Source organism: Aplysia californica, unplaced genomic scaffold (assembly GCF_000002075.1).
Source record: "Aplysia californica isolate F4 #8 unplaced genomic scaffold, AplCal3.0 scaffold00008, whole genome shotgun sequence".
NCBI classification, from domain to species: domain Eukaryota; kingdom Metazoa; phylum Mollusca; class Gastropoda; order Aplysiida; family Aplysiidae; genus Aplysia; species Aplysia californica.
In genome coordinates this window covers 1,906,089-1,927,025 of record NW_004797278.1, presented here as the reverse complement: position 1 = coordinate 1,927,025, position 20,937 = coordinate 1,906,089, and the positions used below count along the sequence as shown (strand labels likewise).

At 38.6% G+C, this 20,937-nt stretch overlaps 1 protein-coding gene across 3 annotated transcripts in view; it reads right to left on the bottom strand.

Annotated features, from left to right (window-relative positions):
* LOC101850217 (heterogeneous nuclear ribonucleoprotein M) overlaps positions 1-20,937 on the bottom strand; it is a 39,065-nt gene that overhangs the window by 8,319 nt on the left and 9,809 nt on the right. Inside the window, exons 2-14 of one of the 3 annotated variants that reach the window (XM_005089702.3) lie at positions 18,428-18,597; positions 17,361-17,421; positions 16,426-16,519; positions 15,902-16,117; positions 15,231-15,384; positions 11,093-11,179; positions 10,218-10,292; positions 9,876-9,914; positions 6,854-7,545; positions 5,692-5,743; positions 4,453-4,551; positions 3,824-3,891; positions 316-372 (exon numbers count right to left, since the gene is read on the bottom strand). In XM_005089702.3, the coding sequence (XP_005089759.1) occupies positions 3,830-3,891; positions 4,453-4,551; positions 5,692-5,743; positions 6,854-7,545; positions 9,876-9,914; positions 10,218-10,292; positions 11,093-11,179; positions 15,231-15,384; positions 15,902-16,117; positions 16,426-16,519; positions 17,361-17,421; positions 18,428-18,597 (1,801 nt within the window). In that variant the 3' untranslated portion in view covers positions 316-372; positions 3,824-3,829. Of the gene's footprint in view, positions 1-315; positions 3,892-4,452; positions 4,552-5,691; positions 5,744-6,853; positions 7,546-9,875; positions 9,915-10,217; positions 10,293-11,092; positions 11,180-15,230; positions 15,385-15,901; positions 16,118-16,425; positions 16,520-17,360; positions 17,422-18,427; positions 18,598-20,937 lie in introns of all 3 variants that reach the window. The other 2 variants (XM_005089701.3, XM_005089703.3) reach the window with 2 other exon arrangements.

Genomic DNA, 20,937 nt, shown 5'->3' with positions numbered 1-20,937 from the left:
TTGTCATACTACTCCTAAAAAATGTTAATTTCGAGAGAGAAATAGATTTATTTAAATAATTTTTTGGTGATTTTGCCCTTTTAGGCAACTAGTTACAAGAAAGGATTAAACTTTTTTTCCTTTTCCAAATACTTTTCCACACAAACATACCCCTCTGCACTCACCCACAATATCAATTTAAAAGCAAAAGCCAAATAAAAAGTGAAGAGGGAGACACACGGCTGACCATTACCTTCAACTAAACAACCATTTTGATACTGAGATGAGGTTCTTGGAACAACTGATTTATACGCATGATGTTTTAAAGGCACTTACCCGAGTTGACACAACACCAGCCATAAGTATTATGCAGCAAACTTCCAGCTCACAGACCTGAGAGAATTTATATGAAACTGAATTATTATCTTTAATTTTATCTTACTTCCCTATAGACAGCAATACCCCATAAGTTCTTCCTCAGATCTTTTTAAATACATTATTAAACGTTTCTACCTGAAGTATATGCCCTCAAATGATAAATACCTCGCAAATTCAAAGTGATAATTATTAAATTTACTAAATTTCTTTTACCCATTTCACTAATCTATAAAAATACAATGTCAAAACGAGCCAAAAACTATCCTTATTTATGGAACTTAGAAAAGACAAAAATTATCCTGATACAAGCAAAGCAACAATTATTTAAACCAATATGACTACAAAGCAATGAACCTGCCTTAAAAGAAAAAAAAAACACTACTTTTTTTTAACAATCTTTACTTTGAGCATATCAACTTGCATAAAATTTGACAGCAATAATTGATTATTATTTTCTAAATCCACCGCAAATGAACCAAGACTGACGTTTGATCACCACCTTCCTCCAATATAATGCAATATCTTCCACATCAACCATTGTTGCACACTACAGCCTGCCCACTGAAGAACAAACTAACTCCACTCCAGGATCAAAGACAAAGGAGTAAACAAGCCAGAAAGTGAATATAGTGTTAATACTTACATTAGTCTTCCCAAATAAGCCAACAATCAGTTGAAAACAATTGCTGATTTCAGACATGAATCAGCAAGCACAGCTATTGCCTCCTTCGCATGAACGATTAACCGCCAGAAGTTCAGAAGTTTTAAATCTGGATGGTGCTTTTAATGACAAAAAAGCTTAAGACACAAACAACAAAAGACGACACAGATAAGACCAAGACAAGAACAGGTTCAAAGCACTGGCAGCAGACACCATAGACAACCCTCAATCCACCACAATCATCTTGCTTTTTCCATGAAGTAGGAAACTTTTCTTTTTAACTTTCATTTCCAAATCCACAATATATGTATGTGCGTGAAAGCATGGGACCTCTCGAAATCTTTTCAGGAGGCATATAATATGCCGAAACAGAGAAAAACAAAAAAACAGTTGTACTTTCTGAAACATACCCACGCTGGTCACTATGGCCAAAGCCACTCCAATCAAGATGGAATAAGAATGGCAACGCCAGTGTTAAACAAGGTATTAGTCAATCATTCAGTAATTCATTGCTGAAAGCCCCAGAACTTTTCACTTTGTACCATTATTCTTTTGTTCTAAACAGTTAAAAATGTTCACAAATGAAGTCACTTAACAGATACACTTGAACAAGAAGAGAGAAGATAGAAATGATACACGACCAAGGCCATACAAACTTTCAGACACACAAAACGTACAAACCTTTCAGACTTGTTATTTTGTACACAAACCATTAGAGGACATATCGGCACGAAGCAGACAGATTTTTCAAGTCAGATGAGCCCACGGAGCATAGAGTATTTCCTCTCTTACATTCGCTCACCAGAATAAACAATCAAAATACATGTAATGTCAGTGAAAACCATTTACAGCAAACACCAAGTGCCTTTTCATATATCACCAATTGTCCATTAAGCCACATTACACCCAAAAGTCAAAAATAAAACCAAAAAAAAGGCTCAGCTGTACAAACACACCATTTCTATATTATATCAAAGAGCCTGCAGATCACTGTTAACATTCTCAATAAGCCAGTGTGCATACTAATGATTTTGAGCTGCACTTACGCCAAGCATGTGTTAAGACAACAGCAATAAAAAAAAAAGGACTGTGAAGAACTTTCGATAAAGATAAAAGCTACCCCAGAAAAAAGGAAGGAAGTCACACTCAGAAAATATCCTGTAACTGGCAAGAATAAAATTTTCCCCAAACTCACTCCACCTACTCCAGAATAAAGCTTTCCAGTAACAGCTACAAAGTAATCACAAGCAGCACACCAAGAGCCTATTGTAATGCGACAGCAAACACTTTCCCTTACTTGATTAGACTGGCTTGCAGATAAACAGGACTCAAAGAGGTGATCACTGCAAAAGCTTTCCACATAAAATGGATATCGAATCTCATTCCACTTAGTCGGACAAGACTGAAGACCCAAAACAAATTTGTACATCCCAAGCACAACAAAGAATACAAACAACTGAACAATCAGTTGACAGAAATGACGTGTCTTTCATCTGAGAAGCTACATAAAAACCTTTATGCAACCCAAATACTTGATTTTCACAGCACGCATACCATTCTACTTCAAAACCCGACCAAAGTATATCATTGTGTGCTTTCTGAAACAACAGAATCACACAGAAATTATTATCTACACATGTCTCCAAGGACCTCAGAACTTACAGATTAAAAGCACAAAACAGACAAGTACTTTCTTCCAAAACCATGTTGATAAAGTATAGCAAGACAATCAAAATGAAAACAAAAGCTTTCGCTATGAGACAATTAACTGCCATCTTTATTCAAAATAATAATCATTGTTACCCAGTACCACTGTTTTCAAATGATGTTCTTTCGTAAAACAATTTGTGAAAGTATAAAATTCAAGAGACTTTTAACAAAGGAAAGGATTCAAGAGCTGAAAAAAGTGACAAATATTATCCAAAATGTCTATGAAAGAATTATTGAACCTGCCGTAAGAGTTGTACTTGAAGAACAAACTCTCCTAGAATCGAAAGTAACAACAAATACATAGTGTAACTAACATATGAAAATAAAAATATAACAGAAACTCAGTGTCAGTCAATGCAAAGGTCACCCAAAGTCCTGAATTAATTTTTTTAAAGGCAAAAGATTTGGTTTATTCATTCACATGCACTACAAATGGTGACCCTTCTGAGCAATAACAAACATTACAAGACTCCATGTAGCATTTGATAACAAACATAGTTCTATGATTAGACAAATCCTGCCCAAGTTGAACACTTTGTATAAACTGTGAACAAAATAAACAAAAAATCAAAGTATATGGATCATCGCAGAACTGTCAAACAGATTCGAAACCTATCAGGATAAAATCCACTTGTTAAAAGAGATGAAAATGTGACAACCACTCAGGTGCTAGCAGAACTTCACTACAGAAAAAGCATCATGAGACAGGCACATGTCCCTATTTAAAGGTTAACTCTTCTGAAGAAAACATATACAGCTCTTAAAAGCAACATCAAATACACATAAAACCAACGAGTCACTTGATTCAATAAACATATTAAAGCAAGGAGCCTCAACCACTTAATACAAAAAGGGAAGAATTCACCTTTAGAAGACAAACAAATCTATGAAAGGGGAAGACAACACTGCCATAATTTTTCAGAGATTAGGAGATTTGTGATGAACAGAGATACATGGAAGTCATGAAGAGAAACAAAAGTCATCGCGATCAGGTAAAGTCTGTAGAAAACCAACATCTAGCTGCTGAAATGATGGTCAATGACACCAATACTTGTTCCCACTGGTAATGAAACTTAACTCATTTGAGTTACTCACTCAAACTCAGTTTCGGTGTAGAATCACATCAATGTTCCTCCTCTCAATCCTTGACCTGTTTTTAAGACCTGTTCACAGTTAAGAAAAAAACATCTAGTGCTCTTAAAAGCCAGTTACACATATGCTCATTGGTCTAATAAAAATAATTTTCTGTGTTGAACTAAAAGCTCATTCTTCAGATTTTCAAAAATGATAAAAATTCTTCACTCTTGCTCTTGTTCGGTCATAGTGAAAATACAAATAACCCCATTCTGCGGAACCCCCCCCCCCCCCCCTTATACAAAACAGAAGTTCCCTAAATACCAGCCTTGTTTCAAAAGAAAACCTGAGAACATAAAAATCCTTTTATCAGCTCGAGTGACCAGCATTTTTCTTCTAGTACAAACTCACAACTTCTCAAGAAGGACCTGTCTCTTCAAATTAAGAAATGCAAATCATACTCATAACATAACTCCTTTCAAGGGCTTCCGATTTGTTTTCCTACTTAATAAACTACATTGTAATTATTGAATCAAAAGTCTCAAAGGAAGCGTCCACTGTTAATTTTGAGTCACCAACATGTCCAGTTGTTATTTTTGATACATTTACTTAAAAATAAAACTACAAACAAGTCCACTTTTAAAGGATACTGATTGCTCTCTGAGCATCAATCTCATTACTGAACCTGACGTAGCCAACGCCAGTCGATCGTCCTTTGTCCTGAACAATTTCAGCAAATTTGACATCACCTGAAAGAAAATCAATACGAACTCTTTAGAGCTATTGTTGGGTTATGGAGGAGGGGGGGTGTGCTGGTGTTGTTCAAGAAACAGCATGTGTCACACGCGGTGGAATCAGGCGCGCGTCAATTTTGGGGCATATGGAGTTATTGGTATCATCTCAAAACTTGTCCATTTGTCTTGCTTTCAATGAACTAATTACCCTTCTATCTTCAATAGACGTCGAGATATTTTGGATTGAAATAAGTGGGGGTCACCTGGTTTCAGAGATAAAATTAGAGAGAAAATGGCTGCCAAAGTTTAGTGACTTTCAAAGCTTGGGTCCTTGGAAACTATATTTACAGTTTTTGTGTCTTTAATCAACACTTTTAAGATAAAGTAACACAGCAAATTGTTCTTAAATGGACATAAAAAGTACTGGGCCAGAAACTAAAAATTCGATAAAAATAGCCTCAGGAGAAGAAAAATGCTGTTCTCTTCAATTTCATTATTTTGACAAGTGCCTCATTCACCACGATGCCTCACATTTGTCCACAACACCCTTGTCAAAGTGCTACTAAATGCACATATTTGTGGTACAGTGGTCTCTGGCAAATAGCATGTACCTCCAGTGACAAGGAAAGTGTGCCTTTATACAAATGCATTACAAAGCGAATTTCAAAGAGGAGTAATCTAGAGTGAACCAACTCGCATCTGATCTTTTGCAGAGGACTGTGCCATTAAGCTGAGCTCACCTGAAGAGAGTGAAGTTTCCCTATGCCCAGTGATCACAGACTACCACCTTCATAATTACAGTACAGCCCTCTCACACTGTCCGCATGGTACGCACGGCCGTCACTGGCTTTCCTTATTGAGCAAATTCTGTCTCACACCTTGTGCTTGTATGCCTTTTTCTCCTTGGCAAAACCGCAATTTCAAGTAATAAAGGAGGGTATGTAGTGTTTGCTTCCATCAGTCCCAAGGGAAATAAGTCATTTTTATGGCTGATTCGTTTCTGACATAATTGTTGACTTGGAACATGCACTCATGAGTGATAATTATTAACTCCTCCAGTCAGGAGGAAAAGGAGAAAAACTGTAAAAAGTAATCAACATTGCTTTAAAAGTAAAGCACAGACCAGGCAGGCGTCTTTTCTAACAATGTGCTTACCTGCATCTCTAAAATGTTCTTTCAGTGCTTGCCAATTGGTACTGTATGGGAGCTGGTGACAGGAAAAATTGGAAATGGTATATAGAACAATATATAAAGGTCAGTTACATATGCAGCATTTAATTGTAAAAGTAAGTGCTAGTAAGGAAAAAAGATAGTGCAACTGCAGTTACAGCATAAATTTTTACAAAATAAATTAAGCATGTGAAGCTGATGACTTGCGAACATCTCAAAAGACAAAAAAATACAACAAACAACATTTATTAAAAGGCACAAAAAAGAAACTGTTTTTATTAACTTAACCCGTAAACATATATACTAGGATTTTCATAAAGTTTGCACTGAATTCAGTTCATACATTGAAATTATTATTAAAATAAATTGCCACAAAAAAATAATAAATCTGCACATCATTTAGCTATTTTCTAAAATTGGATTGTTTTCAAAATGTCTTTTGCAGATTTTTTTTTTTACATTACTCCAGACCTATGGGGATTTTTAACAAAATGAAAAGCAGTGATGGATGAATATTTTTTTTTCATCCACAGAATTACTATTATCCCATGAAATAAATGTTTAACATCAAGAGCAAATTAAGTCAGATCAAAAATAATATAACGAACTATAGCCAGTCTTTCAGATCGCTTTGTAGAAAGAATTGAGACAGAAAACTGAACAAAAAAGACGCTTGCAAAAGCATGTATTTATTGCATACATTGGAAAACAAAGATTGTCAGTTTCCAGACCTTTGATTTGAGTATTTTGATCTTGCTAATTACTTTACAAAAATTACTACTAATTCTGTTTATACTACTTGCTGGAAAATAAAAAACCCAAGGAAACAACTCTGAAATAAAGCCCTTAAAATCCCTGTCTTAAATGTGGTAAATACAGCATTTTTAAAAATCAAAATATCCAAGCCAATCAATTCCCCTACCTCATAAGATTGTCCCAACAAAAAAAATTCCGCCCACAGAGATCTTGCAGAACGTGTTGTTTTGATAAAATCACATATTTTTCGTGTGAAACAAAATTCCAGTTCAGTAGATTCTTTTTAATACAGATCATAGTACACAAGTTAAATAAAGAATTTGCATTTTTGTAAATTCCAAGCATGATGCACATGCAACATTTTTCTGAACCCCCAAAAATGTTCACTCACATTTTTCACCATGACTGTGCAGTTGTCAGGCCGGGTGGTTCTCCTGCCTCCATCATCTCTCATATCTCGCATGTCCCTTCCACCGCCATAGTTATCTCTGAGCTTATCCCCACCTGGCAGTCTGTCCATCCCTCCCATGCGATCCCCCAATGAGCCCATTCTATCCAAACCCATGCGGTCTCTGCCAAGCCCATCCCCTAGGCCCAGCCTGTCCACCCCTCCCATACCCAGGCGGTCTCCGGCTCCCATCCCACCAAGGCCAGTGGAGAGAGAGCTCAGGCTGGGGCCCAAGCCTCCCAGACCAGAGAGACTGTTGTTGCCGTTGAAGTTGGAGGCACCCATGCCAGAGTAAGAGTTTGAAAAGCTGTCTGACATCCCTGCCATTTTGGAGGCACCACTCAGACCTCCCAAGCCCATGTCTGGCATCGAGCCTGCCATGCCACCCCCGAGGCCCATTCCCCCTGAGCCACCAGCCATACCACCAGAGTTCAGAGAGCCAGAGCCTCCCAGACCTCCTAGTCCCATGCCACCACCAAGGTTACCACCAAGTCCCCCTCCGAGCCCACCGCCAAGGCCCCCGAGACCCATATCCCCTCCTCCAACTCCAGACCCGAGAAGGCCAAGACCTGAGCCACTAACACCGCCGAGGTTGCCCATGCCAAGCAGTCCACCCCCTCCACCAAGGCCGAGATCTGTAAGAAAAGAAAAGAGGACATTCAATAATACATTCGAACCTGTCCATTATGGTCATTCAGTATGAAAGAGAAAGTGAGCTACAGACAGGTGGCCGCTCAAGACAGAATCTGAGTTATGATCACTTACTTGACAAAATCAGCAGATGGTTGAAAATCTGAAATCTTAATCTCACATTTCCACTTTATTTCCGTCAAAACTGTCATCTATCTTAAGAGACTGATTCAACATACCATGTGTACTCGGACTGCAATATGAGTGATTTATCAGAAAAATGAGCACCAAAGAATTCCCCCCCCCCCCCGCGACATACAGTCAGGATCCAGGATCGCGCCCATCAAAGGGAGAGTAATTTGGAAAAGAATTTTTCATTGAATATTACAACACATCACAGTGTTTTGTATGAATTACCTGTCACACCAGTCTCACAGATTACATCAATCTCAGTACAATAACCAGCTGATTTTAAAAGAAAGACACTTGTTACAAATGATGTCTGACTAATACTCGATTTTACTCATATTGAGCCCACCCCCAGCATGTCAGATATTCACCCTGTACTATACAAGCAACCTACAAAAATCGGCCATACTTGGAGTCAAAATAGAATCTGTCTATAAATACGCCTGGTTGTGTTATAGGAGAGCAAGTATACACAGTATACACTCAGTCTGAGGATGGGCTGGCTGAAAACTTTTGAAGCAAGTGACCACTACAAGCAGGTTTTGCGGCTGACTTGGATTTGTCGCCAAAATGTGATTGATTATGGCTGCATTGGATGGGGATTACTTAGGAAAGGTTAAAACAAGGGTAGCATGGAACAGTAACCATTAGTACTGGTGACCGTTGAGGCCTTGTTCAACTGTAAAATTTTACTGCCTTGCATGTCAATAGAAAAATTAAACAACGAGCAGCAGAAATACCCACGACTCAAGTTCTGAATCACTTTTTCTAATACCTGACAACCAGGGGATTTAAACATATGTCTGCAATGTAGAAAGATGCAAGTTCCCAAACAACTCAGTAAAATTTCCATCGAGAAATAAAAATATGAATAAAAACATAACCTGATTGTAGTTTGAAGACATGACCAAAGAAGAGTATAATAATTTACTACTTTAAGACTATGTGCAATCTAATTAAGAACTGACATTTTAAAATATTCTTGAGCAAGGATAAAGGTGACACTAAACTACACAAGGAAATACAACCGATGCTTTGATGACTGAGTTAATTTAACTTTCCACCCTGACTGATTTTAGCTGAATGTAAACCTTCAAAGCTGATATTTCAACCACTCCAAAATATTAGCCACTAAGGGAAAAGTGGAAACAAATATTATTTACAGACTACTCAAATTTCAGCTTTTTTATTTAGTTTTAATAAGTTTTATGGCACTTGCCGCACACATAGATCATCTATGAGTACCGCAGATTACAGATGTTACTAGAAAGTAACTTACAAAGAAAAGGAGGAGGAGAGATAAAGATGATAACTGTTGGATAAGAAAGAAGGAGCAAACAATATCATAGCACCCGCCAACAACCCGCAATCTGAGCTTTCTCATGCCTTGTTAGCAATCAAAGAGCAATTATTGCCATTTCACAAAACAATCTTGGAATGAAAATAAGCCTCTGATGAGAAAAAGCCACGCTCTATGACTGCCTATTAGGAGAAACATTGATTGTTTAAGTAGTAAGCATTTTACTGCACTTGCAACACAATTAGGTCAAAGTAGTGCCAAAGATAAGAGATGTTACAAGAGAGTAACCACAAAAAAGAAGGAGAAAAGATAAGGACGATAGATGTTTGATAGGAAAGGCGCAAACCCCGCCACAGCACCCACTTATCACCCACTAACTAAAAAAGAACTAACACTGCTACGAGGTGATTCTGAAACATGAATACCAATTTACATCCAGCATTCCAGATGCATTACATCAATTACAAGACATGCACAAAATAATTACAACAATCAGTAGAGGATTAATTGTACAAAAGGTGAAACCAAAACCAAACATACAGGACACAACAGTGTGTCATACTAAAGTCAATTTACTTCATCAGTAACTCTCCCTGAACTTCATAAGCTTTAATTGAAACATAGCGTAATCTTCCATAAAACATATTCTTAAACATGAAGAAATGATTAACTCCTCCAAAACAGTCCACTGAACTACAAGGCAATTGCAAGAAAGCTGGACAGAACACTGCCAGTTCTACACAGACAATATATCTGTTGAAAACAACAGCCAAATCACAGTAAATGTTTAAAGGTGGGGGGAAAAACCAATGTAGAAAAAGAGATACCCTCTTTCTTCACACATACCTGGTTTCATTAACGGATCAGATAACCCGTAACTTCCATCTATCGACAAAAAAAAATATTGTCAGACATGGAACAAATAAAATCACTATAATTAAAAAGGAAACACAAATGACCTTTTGATTTCTAAACATTAACACTTACAAGACAATAAAAAAGTTTGCACTTACATGTAATGAACATGCTACATTGAAAAGAGCAACTTGCACCAAACAAGAGAAAAAGAAATACAATCAGTGCTTTTACAATGGAAGTACAAGAAAGACTATTGCTATAACAAGGCTTTACAAGCTACAAACATAAAATAGCATGCATTTAAACAGATGTGATAACCAAGAAACTTACTGGATCCCAGCTGATTAAAGTTAGTGACTGGGGCTCCACCAGTTCCCAGGCCCATGCCTATTGATTTTAGGCCACCTGCAAATATTAAAAAGTCAAAAGGTTACAATGAACTAGTCTATAAACACCTAAATTTCAAAAGGAAGACTAAGACAACAGAAAAACTGACAAGAATTAGAGGGAATATATCACATCTGAAAGTACAGTCGCCCACAAGAAAAAATTATGATTTATAAAAGAAGCATGTCTTTTTTTCTTTTAAGTTTTAGTAGAGGTTTTACGCCGCTCCCAACTGCATAAGGTCATATGAGCGCCAGAAGATTAGAGGTGTTACAAGAGAGTAACAAACATAAAAAAAAGAAGAAGGGGAGATAAGGACGATAGATGTTTGAGGAAAGAAGGAGCAAACAACACCAGAGCACCCACCAACCACCCACAAGCATGTCTTTTCTTTGAACAAAACTCAAATACTAGATTCCATACAGTCCTAATGTTCACCTCAGCATTAATGAAACCCAACAGAAGTGACTACAAATAACAAACTTAAGACTTTATAATTTGTTAAAAGCCATAGCTGTGGACAGTATTACAAATCCATGAGATCAACTGAGAACTACTTTCGATTCAATGTGCACAGAATCAAACATTTGGCTGCTGTCAACTATCCAAATTTCAGGGATGGAAAAAGAAAACCTACTGACTTTTGGAATTTTCCATTACATCTTGGGAATTGTTCCTAAGAATTCTAGAAGACCAAGAGAGGGACAACCCCCCCCCCCCCCCCACACACACAAATTTCATAACCAATAAAAACAGAGCCCTCAAATATGTACAACTTCCTTTGAATTAGAATAAACATAAAAATCAGGCAAACTCACTGGGCAGCTTAGGCTTGTCCGGCTCTGGTCCTTTGTCAATTCTGACTATCATGTTCCTCTCATACAAAACTTGGCCATTGAACATAGCTTTAAAGAGTGAAGGAAAGAGCTATACTGAGCAGTCTTCACATAACAAATGCCCAGACAAGTTCTTTTGTATGTGTCGAAAAAGGAACGAGAGTTGTGTCCTTTATCTTAACATTGGTAAGTAATTACAGTTTAATAAACATGACATTTTGAAATCTTCAAAGCATTATGAAATTGTGGTGCCTAGTAAAAAAAAAAAAATCAGAGACAGTACCAAAATCACCTTCATAAACTGCTTCAAATTGTGATCTGAGAGAAATGAAAGCTAAAAGATTCTTCTCACTTAGAGGCCCTTTATATGTGCAGTTCATTCATTGACAAACTGTAGGATATCGAAAGAATGGGGGGGGGGGGAGATCCCGTCAACTTCCCGGTAAAACTGAGCGGTGAACCGAGCAAACCTCTCGATATCGAAGGGTTCTCAGTCAAGCCACCAGATTTCGCCAGATATTTGCCGGCCGGCGAACTGAAGGCATGACGACGAGGGAGTGGCTATTTGATGTTGGCCAAGGCAGAGTTGAAAATGCATTCCAAAATTTTCCTAAATATTGGCCAAATTTGCAAAATAATGAGATTTTCGTGACCAGTGACCCAAAATTAGGAAAAATCACACGAGGATCACAATTTCATACCGGATTACCTAGTTAACACATTACACCCTAACTTGCCCGCGAATTCCCTTACGTGCTCCACCCTGACTCGCCCAGAACCGCCCGCGCCGACCTAACGTCTTTAGAAACGAAGTCTCGCCTTGACGAGACTCTGGGGCCGAGACTTTGGTCTGCATAGTTATTGCAAAAAGTTTCTTCTTTCATTTGATACCGAAACGAAATTTTTCGGGCCAGTAGTTTTAGTACTAGAGCCGATAGAAATGCGATCGCGTTACCGACACTTCGTAGGTGTCTTGACTTGTTGAAAAGCGACACAATTGAGTTCGGAAAAGGAAATAACAATGAATGTGATAAAAAACAAGCATATGACTAATCAGATGACTCAGATTTTGATGAAAACGTTGTAGCAAGAGTTTGGGGCGATTCAGATTGATCAGACGTAGAAAATCTAGAATTTAGTTCTAAGGCCCGACCACGAGGCTGAGAGTGAGAGTGACGGGTCGGATACCTCGATTGAACTTAAGTTAGAGCATTTCCAACAGTTTGCGCGTACATAAAGTTATAATTTTCTGAAACTACAATCATTATACGTTTTAACTTTTATTTTTTCAGGATTTTGAAATTTGTTTAGTACTTTTAAAATGTCTTTTTTTAAAGGCCCCTTGCTTAGGATCTAACAATGGACTTCCCATCCAGACCCTTTGGGTGTAATGTGTTAAATTCCTTTTATGTGACTGACACTTTAAGGATAAAAAACTGTACGTCTAAACGGAACTTCTCTCGTCGACAAACGGTCAGTTCAACGATGACCCAGATCTAGCATCCGTCGGTTAAACTTTCATTTTTTGATGAATGAACAGCACATGTAAAGGGGCCTTTAGAAGACAACTTGCACTGAACAACATTATCATTCAACAAGAACTACTAACAAATCTCCTCCACATATGAAGTCTGGTATCTGATACCAATTCATAAACGATGCTGAAGGAGGCTACATTTTTAGCATCGCTTATCATCATCATTGCTATGGATATCAAGGACGGAAAATGCTGCTGCGACAAGGAGTACCCCAAGGTGGAGTCATGTCACCTTTGCTCTTTATCCTCTTCATCAATGACCTCATGAATGAACTGCCCAAAGGAATACATGCCGCATTGTATGCAGACGACCTGGTTCTTTGGTGCTTTGAGGAATTCGTCACTACAGCCACATATCGCATGCAACTAGCATTGGACAAACTCACTACATGGACAAAAGCCTGGTGTGTAACCGTAAACAAAGGAAAGTCTTCTGCTACACTCTTCACTCTCAGCCAGGATCAGCCAAAACACCTCACATTAGACAAAACCCCCCTAAAGTTTGAGAATCAACAGAAGTATCTTGGAATAATCTTTGACAAGCGTCTCACATGGAAACAACACATTCAGAATGCAGAAAATAAAGCCAGGAAGAAACTTAACATCATGAGAAAACTAGCAGGGACTCAGTGGGGAGCAAACGAGAAAACACTTAGACAGGTCTATCTGGGCGCAATCAGGCCCCATCTCGAGTACGGATCCAGTGCATGGATGACTGCAGCACAGACTCACAAATACATTCTGGAAAAAGTGCAAAACCAGGCTCTCCAAATAATCACTGGAGCAATGAGGTCAACGCCTATAGAAAAGATGGAACAAACAACATCTATAGTGGCCCTGCAGAGGAGATGGGAATGCAAGGCCCTCATACAGTACACCAAGGCCACAGCTATGAAGGATCGTATACTGCACACAAGAACAGCGAGACCAAACAGCGCAAGACTCAAAAGATCCAACTTCATCAAAGAAAGCAGAAAAATCCAAAGATCCCTACAGGGCCATCTACCAGCCACAGAGAACAGGCTGAACCACACCCCAGAGGCACCATCATGGGAAAAGACAAACACAAACATATCTATACGCACGTCCATTCCTATGTTCACCACAAAAGATGACCACAGCGACCTGAGCAAGAAGTCCCTCACCCTGTCCATGCTTGAAGAAAGATACCCACGAGAAGCATGGATATGGATCTATACAGACGGATCTGCCACTGATGCTGTGAAAAGAGGAGGAGCCGGAGTGTACGTACAGTTCCCAAATGGACGACGACAAGCAGAGGCAGTCCCAACAGGGCGACATTGTACAAACTACAGGGCAGAGACGGAGGCTCTAGTACATGCAGCAAACATTATCAAGAATGTGGTAGACCCCCAAAGCCAAGTCGTATTCCTAACAGATGCCATGTCAGTACTGCAGGCAATCACTTCCGGCAAACTACCAAGGCTATGAAAAGAAATTGAGGACATCCCATGTCTGAGCATCATGCTGCAGTGGATTCCATCACACTGTGGTGTCTTGGGAAATGAGCAGGCAGACAGGATGGCCAAACTAGGAGCACAAAAAGAGCAACCAGACAACAGCGTTAACTACACAGAAATAAAAACTATTATAAATACACTATTTAAAGCACCTCAGACACCAGATAACTACCATGAGCTGTCCCGCCAAGAACAAGTGATTATCTTCAGACTAAGGACACAACACACAGGACTGAGACAACATATGTACAAATGTTTTAAACTAGTACAATCACCAAAATGCCAGTGTGGAGAGGCGGACCAAACTGTTGAACACATCCTTCAGCACTGCAAAACACACAGGGCCCTGAGACAGGAAACGTGGCCAACCCCACTGACGCTACAAGAGAAGCTATACGGGCCGCCAGATGAACTGAGCAGGACGGCCCAATTTATGACAGATACCAGACTTCAAGTGTGATGCGATCGAGAAGAAGAAGAAGAGAAGAAGACCATCATTGCTCTCATCATCATCCAGTGCCAGATCTGCGACAGACATCGGTGATCATGGTTTTACATTCATTCCTTTGCTCGGATGCTCTAAAAAAAGCTACGTTTCCCTGATCTTTCCCTGTTACCCATTCGCTAAGTATGTTGTTCTGGGCCTACCCCTGCCTCGCTTGCCCTCAATTTTGCCAGTCAGAGCTAGATGTTCAAGACCCTTATGTCTATTCAGGTGTCCCAAAAACTGCATTTGTTTTTTCTTGATTGTTTTTTAAATTGAGCATCCCACGTGGGCTTCATCAAGAACTACCTCATTTGATTTCTTTTCCTTCCACGATACTCTGAGCAGTCTCCTAAGGAACCACATTTCTGTTTCTTCTATTTTATTTTCACTGTCATTGCTCTACATTCCAATAAAAACAGCACACTATTTTGATCTTTGCTTCAAGAAAGGAAGTAGACATATTGACCAGCAGTCACCATCAAGCCAAGAAGCTGACATTAGTTTGTGCAATGAATAGAACTGAGGCATCACCTAAATAAAACTTGACTAAACAACAATATGAACATTACTTTCAACTCTTATCTTTCATAGTTATGAAGCACAAACAAAGGATACACACTGCTTGAACTGCTTCCATGGGATGATCAAAGGTAACCACTCCCATTCCTCGAGATTTGCCACTTTTGTCTTCTTTTATTTCAGCTTTAATAACATTACCAGCAAGCTTAAAGACATCCTTCAGCTTCCACCACGTGACCTTGTAATCCAACTGTACAGATACAATGATACGCATGTGATGAGATTACAAACAAATATCAGTACAAAATTGTCATAAAGCAGCATGATCAATAACGGGAAAGTCATATAAAGCAGAGAAAATTTTCAAGCAACAAATTAGTTTAACTATAGTAAAGAAAACTAAGATGACAAAACAATTTGCATCAGAAGCAAAAAAGAGACTACAAAGACAGATAAAAAAAGAAGAAACAGTAAACATGTAAGGCCTATCAGTCTCCAACCATCAAGTTAAACAACACACAAAAAACAGAAAAACATTACTGCTCCATTAACAAACTTCATTTACATTTTGTTGACATTTGTTATAATCAGTCATTTTATTTTCAGCTCAAAACCACTTTAAACATAGACGACTGAAGATAGCTCTCTCCTCATCAACAACAAGATAACAATCAATACTGAGACAGTAACACTCTATCTCAAAAAACACCCCATAAATATCACGAGGAAATAAACATTTAAAAGATTGAAACAAGAAAACAACCTACATTTGCCACAAATACTGTGTTGGTGATGGGTGGCTCGATACCCAGTTGCTGGAGTATCTGAGGGTTAACGCCCCCAAGCCCAGCACCAGGTCCAGGTCCCATGGCTCCGCTGCCCATGTTTCCCATGCCTGGTCCAGGTCCCATCGCTGGACCACCCGCATCTCGGAATCTCATGTTTTGATTTTGCATGAACTCTTGGCGATCTTTTTCCCGTTCCTGTGAAAATATTTCCATGACAATGGAATTTTGATGACTATAATTCTCTTTTTATTTTAAACGCATAAAGGAAGACCAGGTAACACAATTAAATGGAAATGGTGTTAATTTCAAAACAAGCCCTATTCTTTCGTGGGACACAATAAAAACCATTATATGGGTAAGTCAAGAAAAAATGTTCAACACAAAGCATAAAAACAGCCACTAAACACGATAGTAGTGCCCTGTATCAAAATTCACTTGCGCACTAAATGAGACAGAATCAGCATACACAAAAACAAACCAATTTGATACGATCTAACACATACCTCTCGAACTATGATGGCTCTGTCATTCAACTTTTTCTGATGGAATTCATCAATAGCTCGCTTGGCATGCTCTGGGTCACGAAATTCGACGACTCTGTGAAGCAAAAAAAAAATAATTTAAAAAAATAACTGAATCTTTCCCAATCCATACACATACAATAAAGAATAGCAATACAATTCAATCAGAAGTGTACCTTCTTCTCCAGCATGGCATCAAGCAGAAGAAAAGGCTAATCAGCTTCTTCATCAATAACAATAAAAACAACAAAGCTTTTTGTGCATGAAAGACACCACTAAGAAACTTTTGAAATCATTTTCTCCAAAACAAGATCAAAGTGGGCATCAATCAGAGCAGAAGAGACTAAACTAGCATGCCATAGTTCAGATATGATTCTGTTATTCAAGATATCCATAGAAATTAACTTTTCAAAATCTCACCTAAACACACAACACAAGACAAAGTCAATTCCACATGAAAACCCTCCCAGCAGACAGTTATACAATCAGCACCTCTTTCAAAACTGTAATTAAGAGTAAAACTAAACAAGTTCCATTTCATGTGTAAATTGCTCTTAGGCATCTTCAAGTCAAAATGATTTGCATAATATTCTACCCCATTTGTTCTTCAAGCTATTGTGAATATTTCTGGCCTTGCAATCCTGAAAATAATGCAAACAACGGGTCAGGGAAAACTGAGAACTGAGGTTGTCTCCTGTAAAGGCAAAAAGTCCATATATGGAACTGGTTGCAATGAACAATTACCTAAAAATTATTTTTTTAAATATGATACAAACAAACATGCGTTAGCGTAAACATTTGATTTTACATCCTTCCCTGTTCACTCCGCTACTAAAAGCAGGGTAATTTTACTTATTACAGGACTTGTTTAGACAAAGTGAGTTTAAAATTAAATTTTGAGTAGCAATGTTACTTACGCAACTCCTTTTGACTTTCCTTGTGGTGTCTCTAGCATTTCCACATAGGTGACATCTCCAACTGAAGAGAGAAAAATATTTCTAATATAAGTAATATGAATAATACAATAACAGTGGAGTCCGCTTAAAGCGGAAACTGAAGGATTGCCAGATTTTCTTCAGTTTAGCTATTTTTTAGGTATAGAGGGATGCTCAAATAGAGATGATTGTTGACAAAGTAGTGTAGGTAATGCCATGCTTCTGGCAAATTCCACTTAAACCCCTCCCCCCCTCTTTTGACTGCAATTTGAGCTGTAGGCTGAAAGTATTATGCTCCTCGACACTGTCTGCATGCTTAATCTGCCAAACAGTCATACAGAAGAGGAAAGACGAGACCAGCAAACTGGACTGTGCTCTGTGCTAGTCTGGGTAAGTGAGAAAGCCTAAAACCAGTGACGTCATAAACACACCACAAGCCCTAATGTGTTCTCTCATGTGTTCTCATGTGTAGGGCCTATGTGAACTAACTTTGCAGATACAATAGGCTATGCTATTGCCAATGGAAGCATGCATTCACTATCTTTGCGCCACTTGGCCTATACACAAGGTGTAGGCCCATTGATGGTGTGTGTGATAAATGTAGGCAAACAGTACACTAGCGATGCTTCTCTCTAACCTGCACTCGACACACATGCCCATAAGACTTGACGGTTTGCATTATGCTAGGCTGGCCAGTGAAGATTTAGTTGACAGTAACTTTAATCACTTTTTACCCTTAAAAAAAATATTACAATCATACCGTCTACAGTATATCTCTTTCATTTTCAGAACAGTGATGAAATGTGCTAACAAGAACCAGGAATGTGATGAATACACAATTTATATTACTTCTATGACAGTAACTAATAAAAGTCCACGGGGAAGAAATAAGTTCAACCAAGACATATATCTCTATAACTGCATTGCTTCATGCAAGCTTTGGAAAAAATTACTGAAGTTGCCACTTAACAATGTAAACGATCCAAATTTATGAGGAAAATAAGAATGGGCCCATATTATTTTCTGACCCAATTTTCTTAGAGACTTACTTTCTTTTCTGAACATGTCCTTCAGCTCTTGCCATCTAAGCTCATAAGGAATATTGCGTACGACCACTCTTCTGCCCCCCATGAATGGTCTAGGAGGACGATCATTTCTGTTTCTTCGAGGAGACCTTGATCTGGATCTTGACCTGCGTACCGGGGATCGGGATCGTGCCCTACAATTAAAAGATAAAATTGAATGAACAGACAAGAAAACATTCATCTTCTCCCTTCAGTAAGATTGCAATTTCAGAGACAGCAAATCAGCAACTGCACAATTTTCACTCTTTATATAATATTTTTAGATATTTCAGTAAAGTCAATAAGAAAACTGAAGGCATAAATGATAAGATGATCTTTGAAGGCAAAAGATGGTCTTTGTAGACGAGCCACAAAAATACATTCACCATCATCACAAGCAAACAATAAAATGAAACAAGCTTAAAGGGCCGATTTGTTGACATACTCGGGATTTCAATATATCATTAACTTATCATAATTGTGATAGCCTTTAATCTGAATTACATTTTCTGAAAAGTTTATGTGCACTACTTATCATGAGCACTCAAAACCAGTGAACTGCATAGCAGCATACAAACCTTGTAGAAGCATGCAATATCATCTGTAGAACTAAGCATCACATGCAGTTCTCAGAAACAAATCTCAACAGATTCTATATCTACACAATAAATAAGGATAATTATATTTTTTTCACCTGTATGTCACAGAACAAAACTGGTATTACTGTACTTTCACTCCCATACTGCATTGCACTTTTCCTGTTCATTAATTTATTATATTCAACCCTTATTATCCTTTTATCCTTTATGTTTTTATTCAAACAACATTACTCAAACTGATCAGTATTATTTCATATGTTTTTAAAAATCTGGGGAGTTTCAGGAGTGCTTTGTTTTAGTAGAGGTTTTACATGCTCGCAAATGCATAAGGTCATATATGAGCGCCAAGGGGTGGATGTCAACAGAGAAGTCCTTACAAGGAACCAGACTTATTCTGCTCACCTCTCTAGCTTCAACAGCACAAAGTCTGCTTCGACTATCAAGACAACCTGGAAATAGCAGGTCACAAGAGTGTGACAAACATACAATAGAAGTAGAAGAAAAATGACTATAGTAAGGATTAGGAAAGAAAAAGCAGCTGTTCCCTGTTGCAGTTCAGACACAGTTATGAGCATGACATTGATGAATCAGCCCATTTACAATTACAATTCTACTGTGTATAAGAACTTAAGATGTTAATGTCCTCCCCCCCCCCCCCCCGGATGGCCTAAAGACACTTCAGTCAGTAGCACCGCCCTAGGGGGTCTTCCACGGGTGCATGCTCCCCTGACTTTAAAGAATCTGGAGGCCAGGGCATCAGGGGGCATGCCCTCCCTGTATTACTGTATTTCCCCATAATTTAATGTTTTGCAATTAGGTTAGGTTTGAAATTTTGTCAGTTGATTTGCGACTATCTTAATGACCATCTGTGTGTTCTGCAGCCAAAAATACGGTGGTTTAGCCCTCAAAAGCAGTGCATGCAAAAGTGCAAGGAAAATTTTTTACCAGAAATCTTTCATCAGGAGTTAAAAAGAAAAAGCCAATGGCAATTATGTACATAATGATTGTCATTATAGACAGTTCAATCAGTTCCTCCCCCAGGATCAGGACAGACAGACAAACAAACAGACATACATACAGACAGACACACACACGCATACCACACACACACACACAATTTGGCGATGCACTGGATACACTGGTACCAGCCACAGACATCCACCACAGTGTCATTTTAATTTGTTTTGCGCAATAACAATGTATTACATCAGACTTGTTACAACAACCACTATCACACCTAGCAAAGCAGTTGCCTCAGTCCTAACTTAGGCACAAAGGACCCATGTTTGATGATGCGACAGCCTTAGCTTAGTGATAGTATTGTACTTTTCGGACCAAAAATTATAAAGTCAGAGTACCACAGGCTACTGTGTCAGAATACCACACGCTACTGTGTCAGAATACCACATGCTACTGCTTTGGTCTACTAGAGTCTAGATATCTAGATCTAGACTCTAGATCTAGGAAATCCGAAATGTTACCGAAAACATGTCGTTCCATGTGGGTATCGGTAAGATTGAGGAATACCGGACCAGCGGACTGACTTTGCCTGTCTGAACCTTAGGAATTCATGATTTTCCCAGTTTTTAATTATCTCTCAATGGAGAATCTCGGACCGGTAGATCTGTTCATCACAATTTTGGTGAGAATAGCGCAGGCGAGTCTTTTGGCTAGAATTCTCATCCGGTGTGCGTTCACCGTTCCTAGATCTAGGCCATCCAATTTTGCGTTTACCCTGAACTGCAGAATTCTACACTGTGATAACAGAAATTTTTTAGAATTCTGTGCCGTGAACAAATGTTCCATTACTACTGTTGTTAGCCTAAAAGCGTACAATTTTGTCTGTGGGCGGTGGAGAGAGAGAGAGAAAAAAAAAGAGAGAGAGAGAGAGAGAGA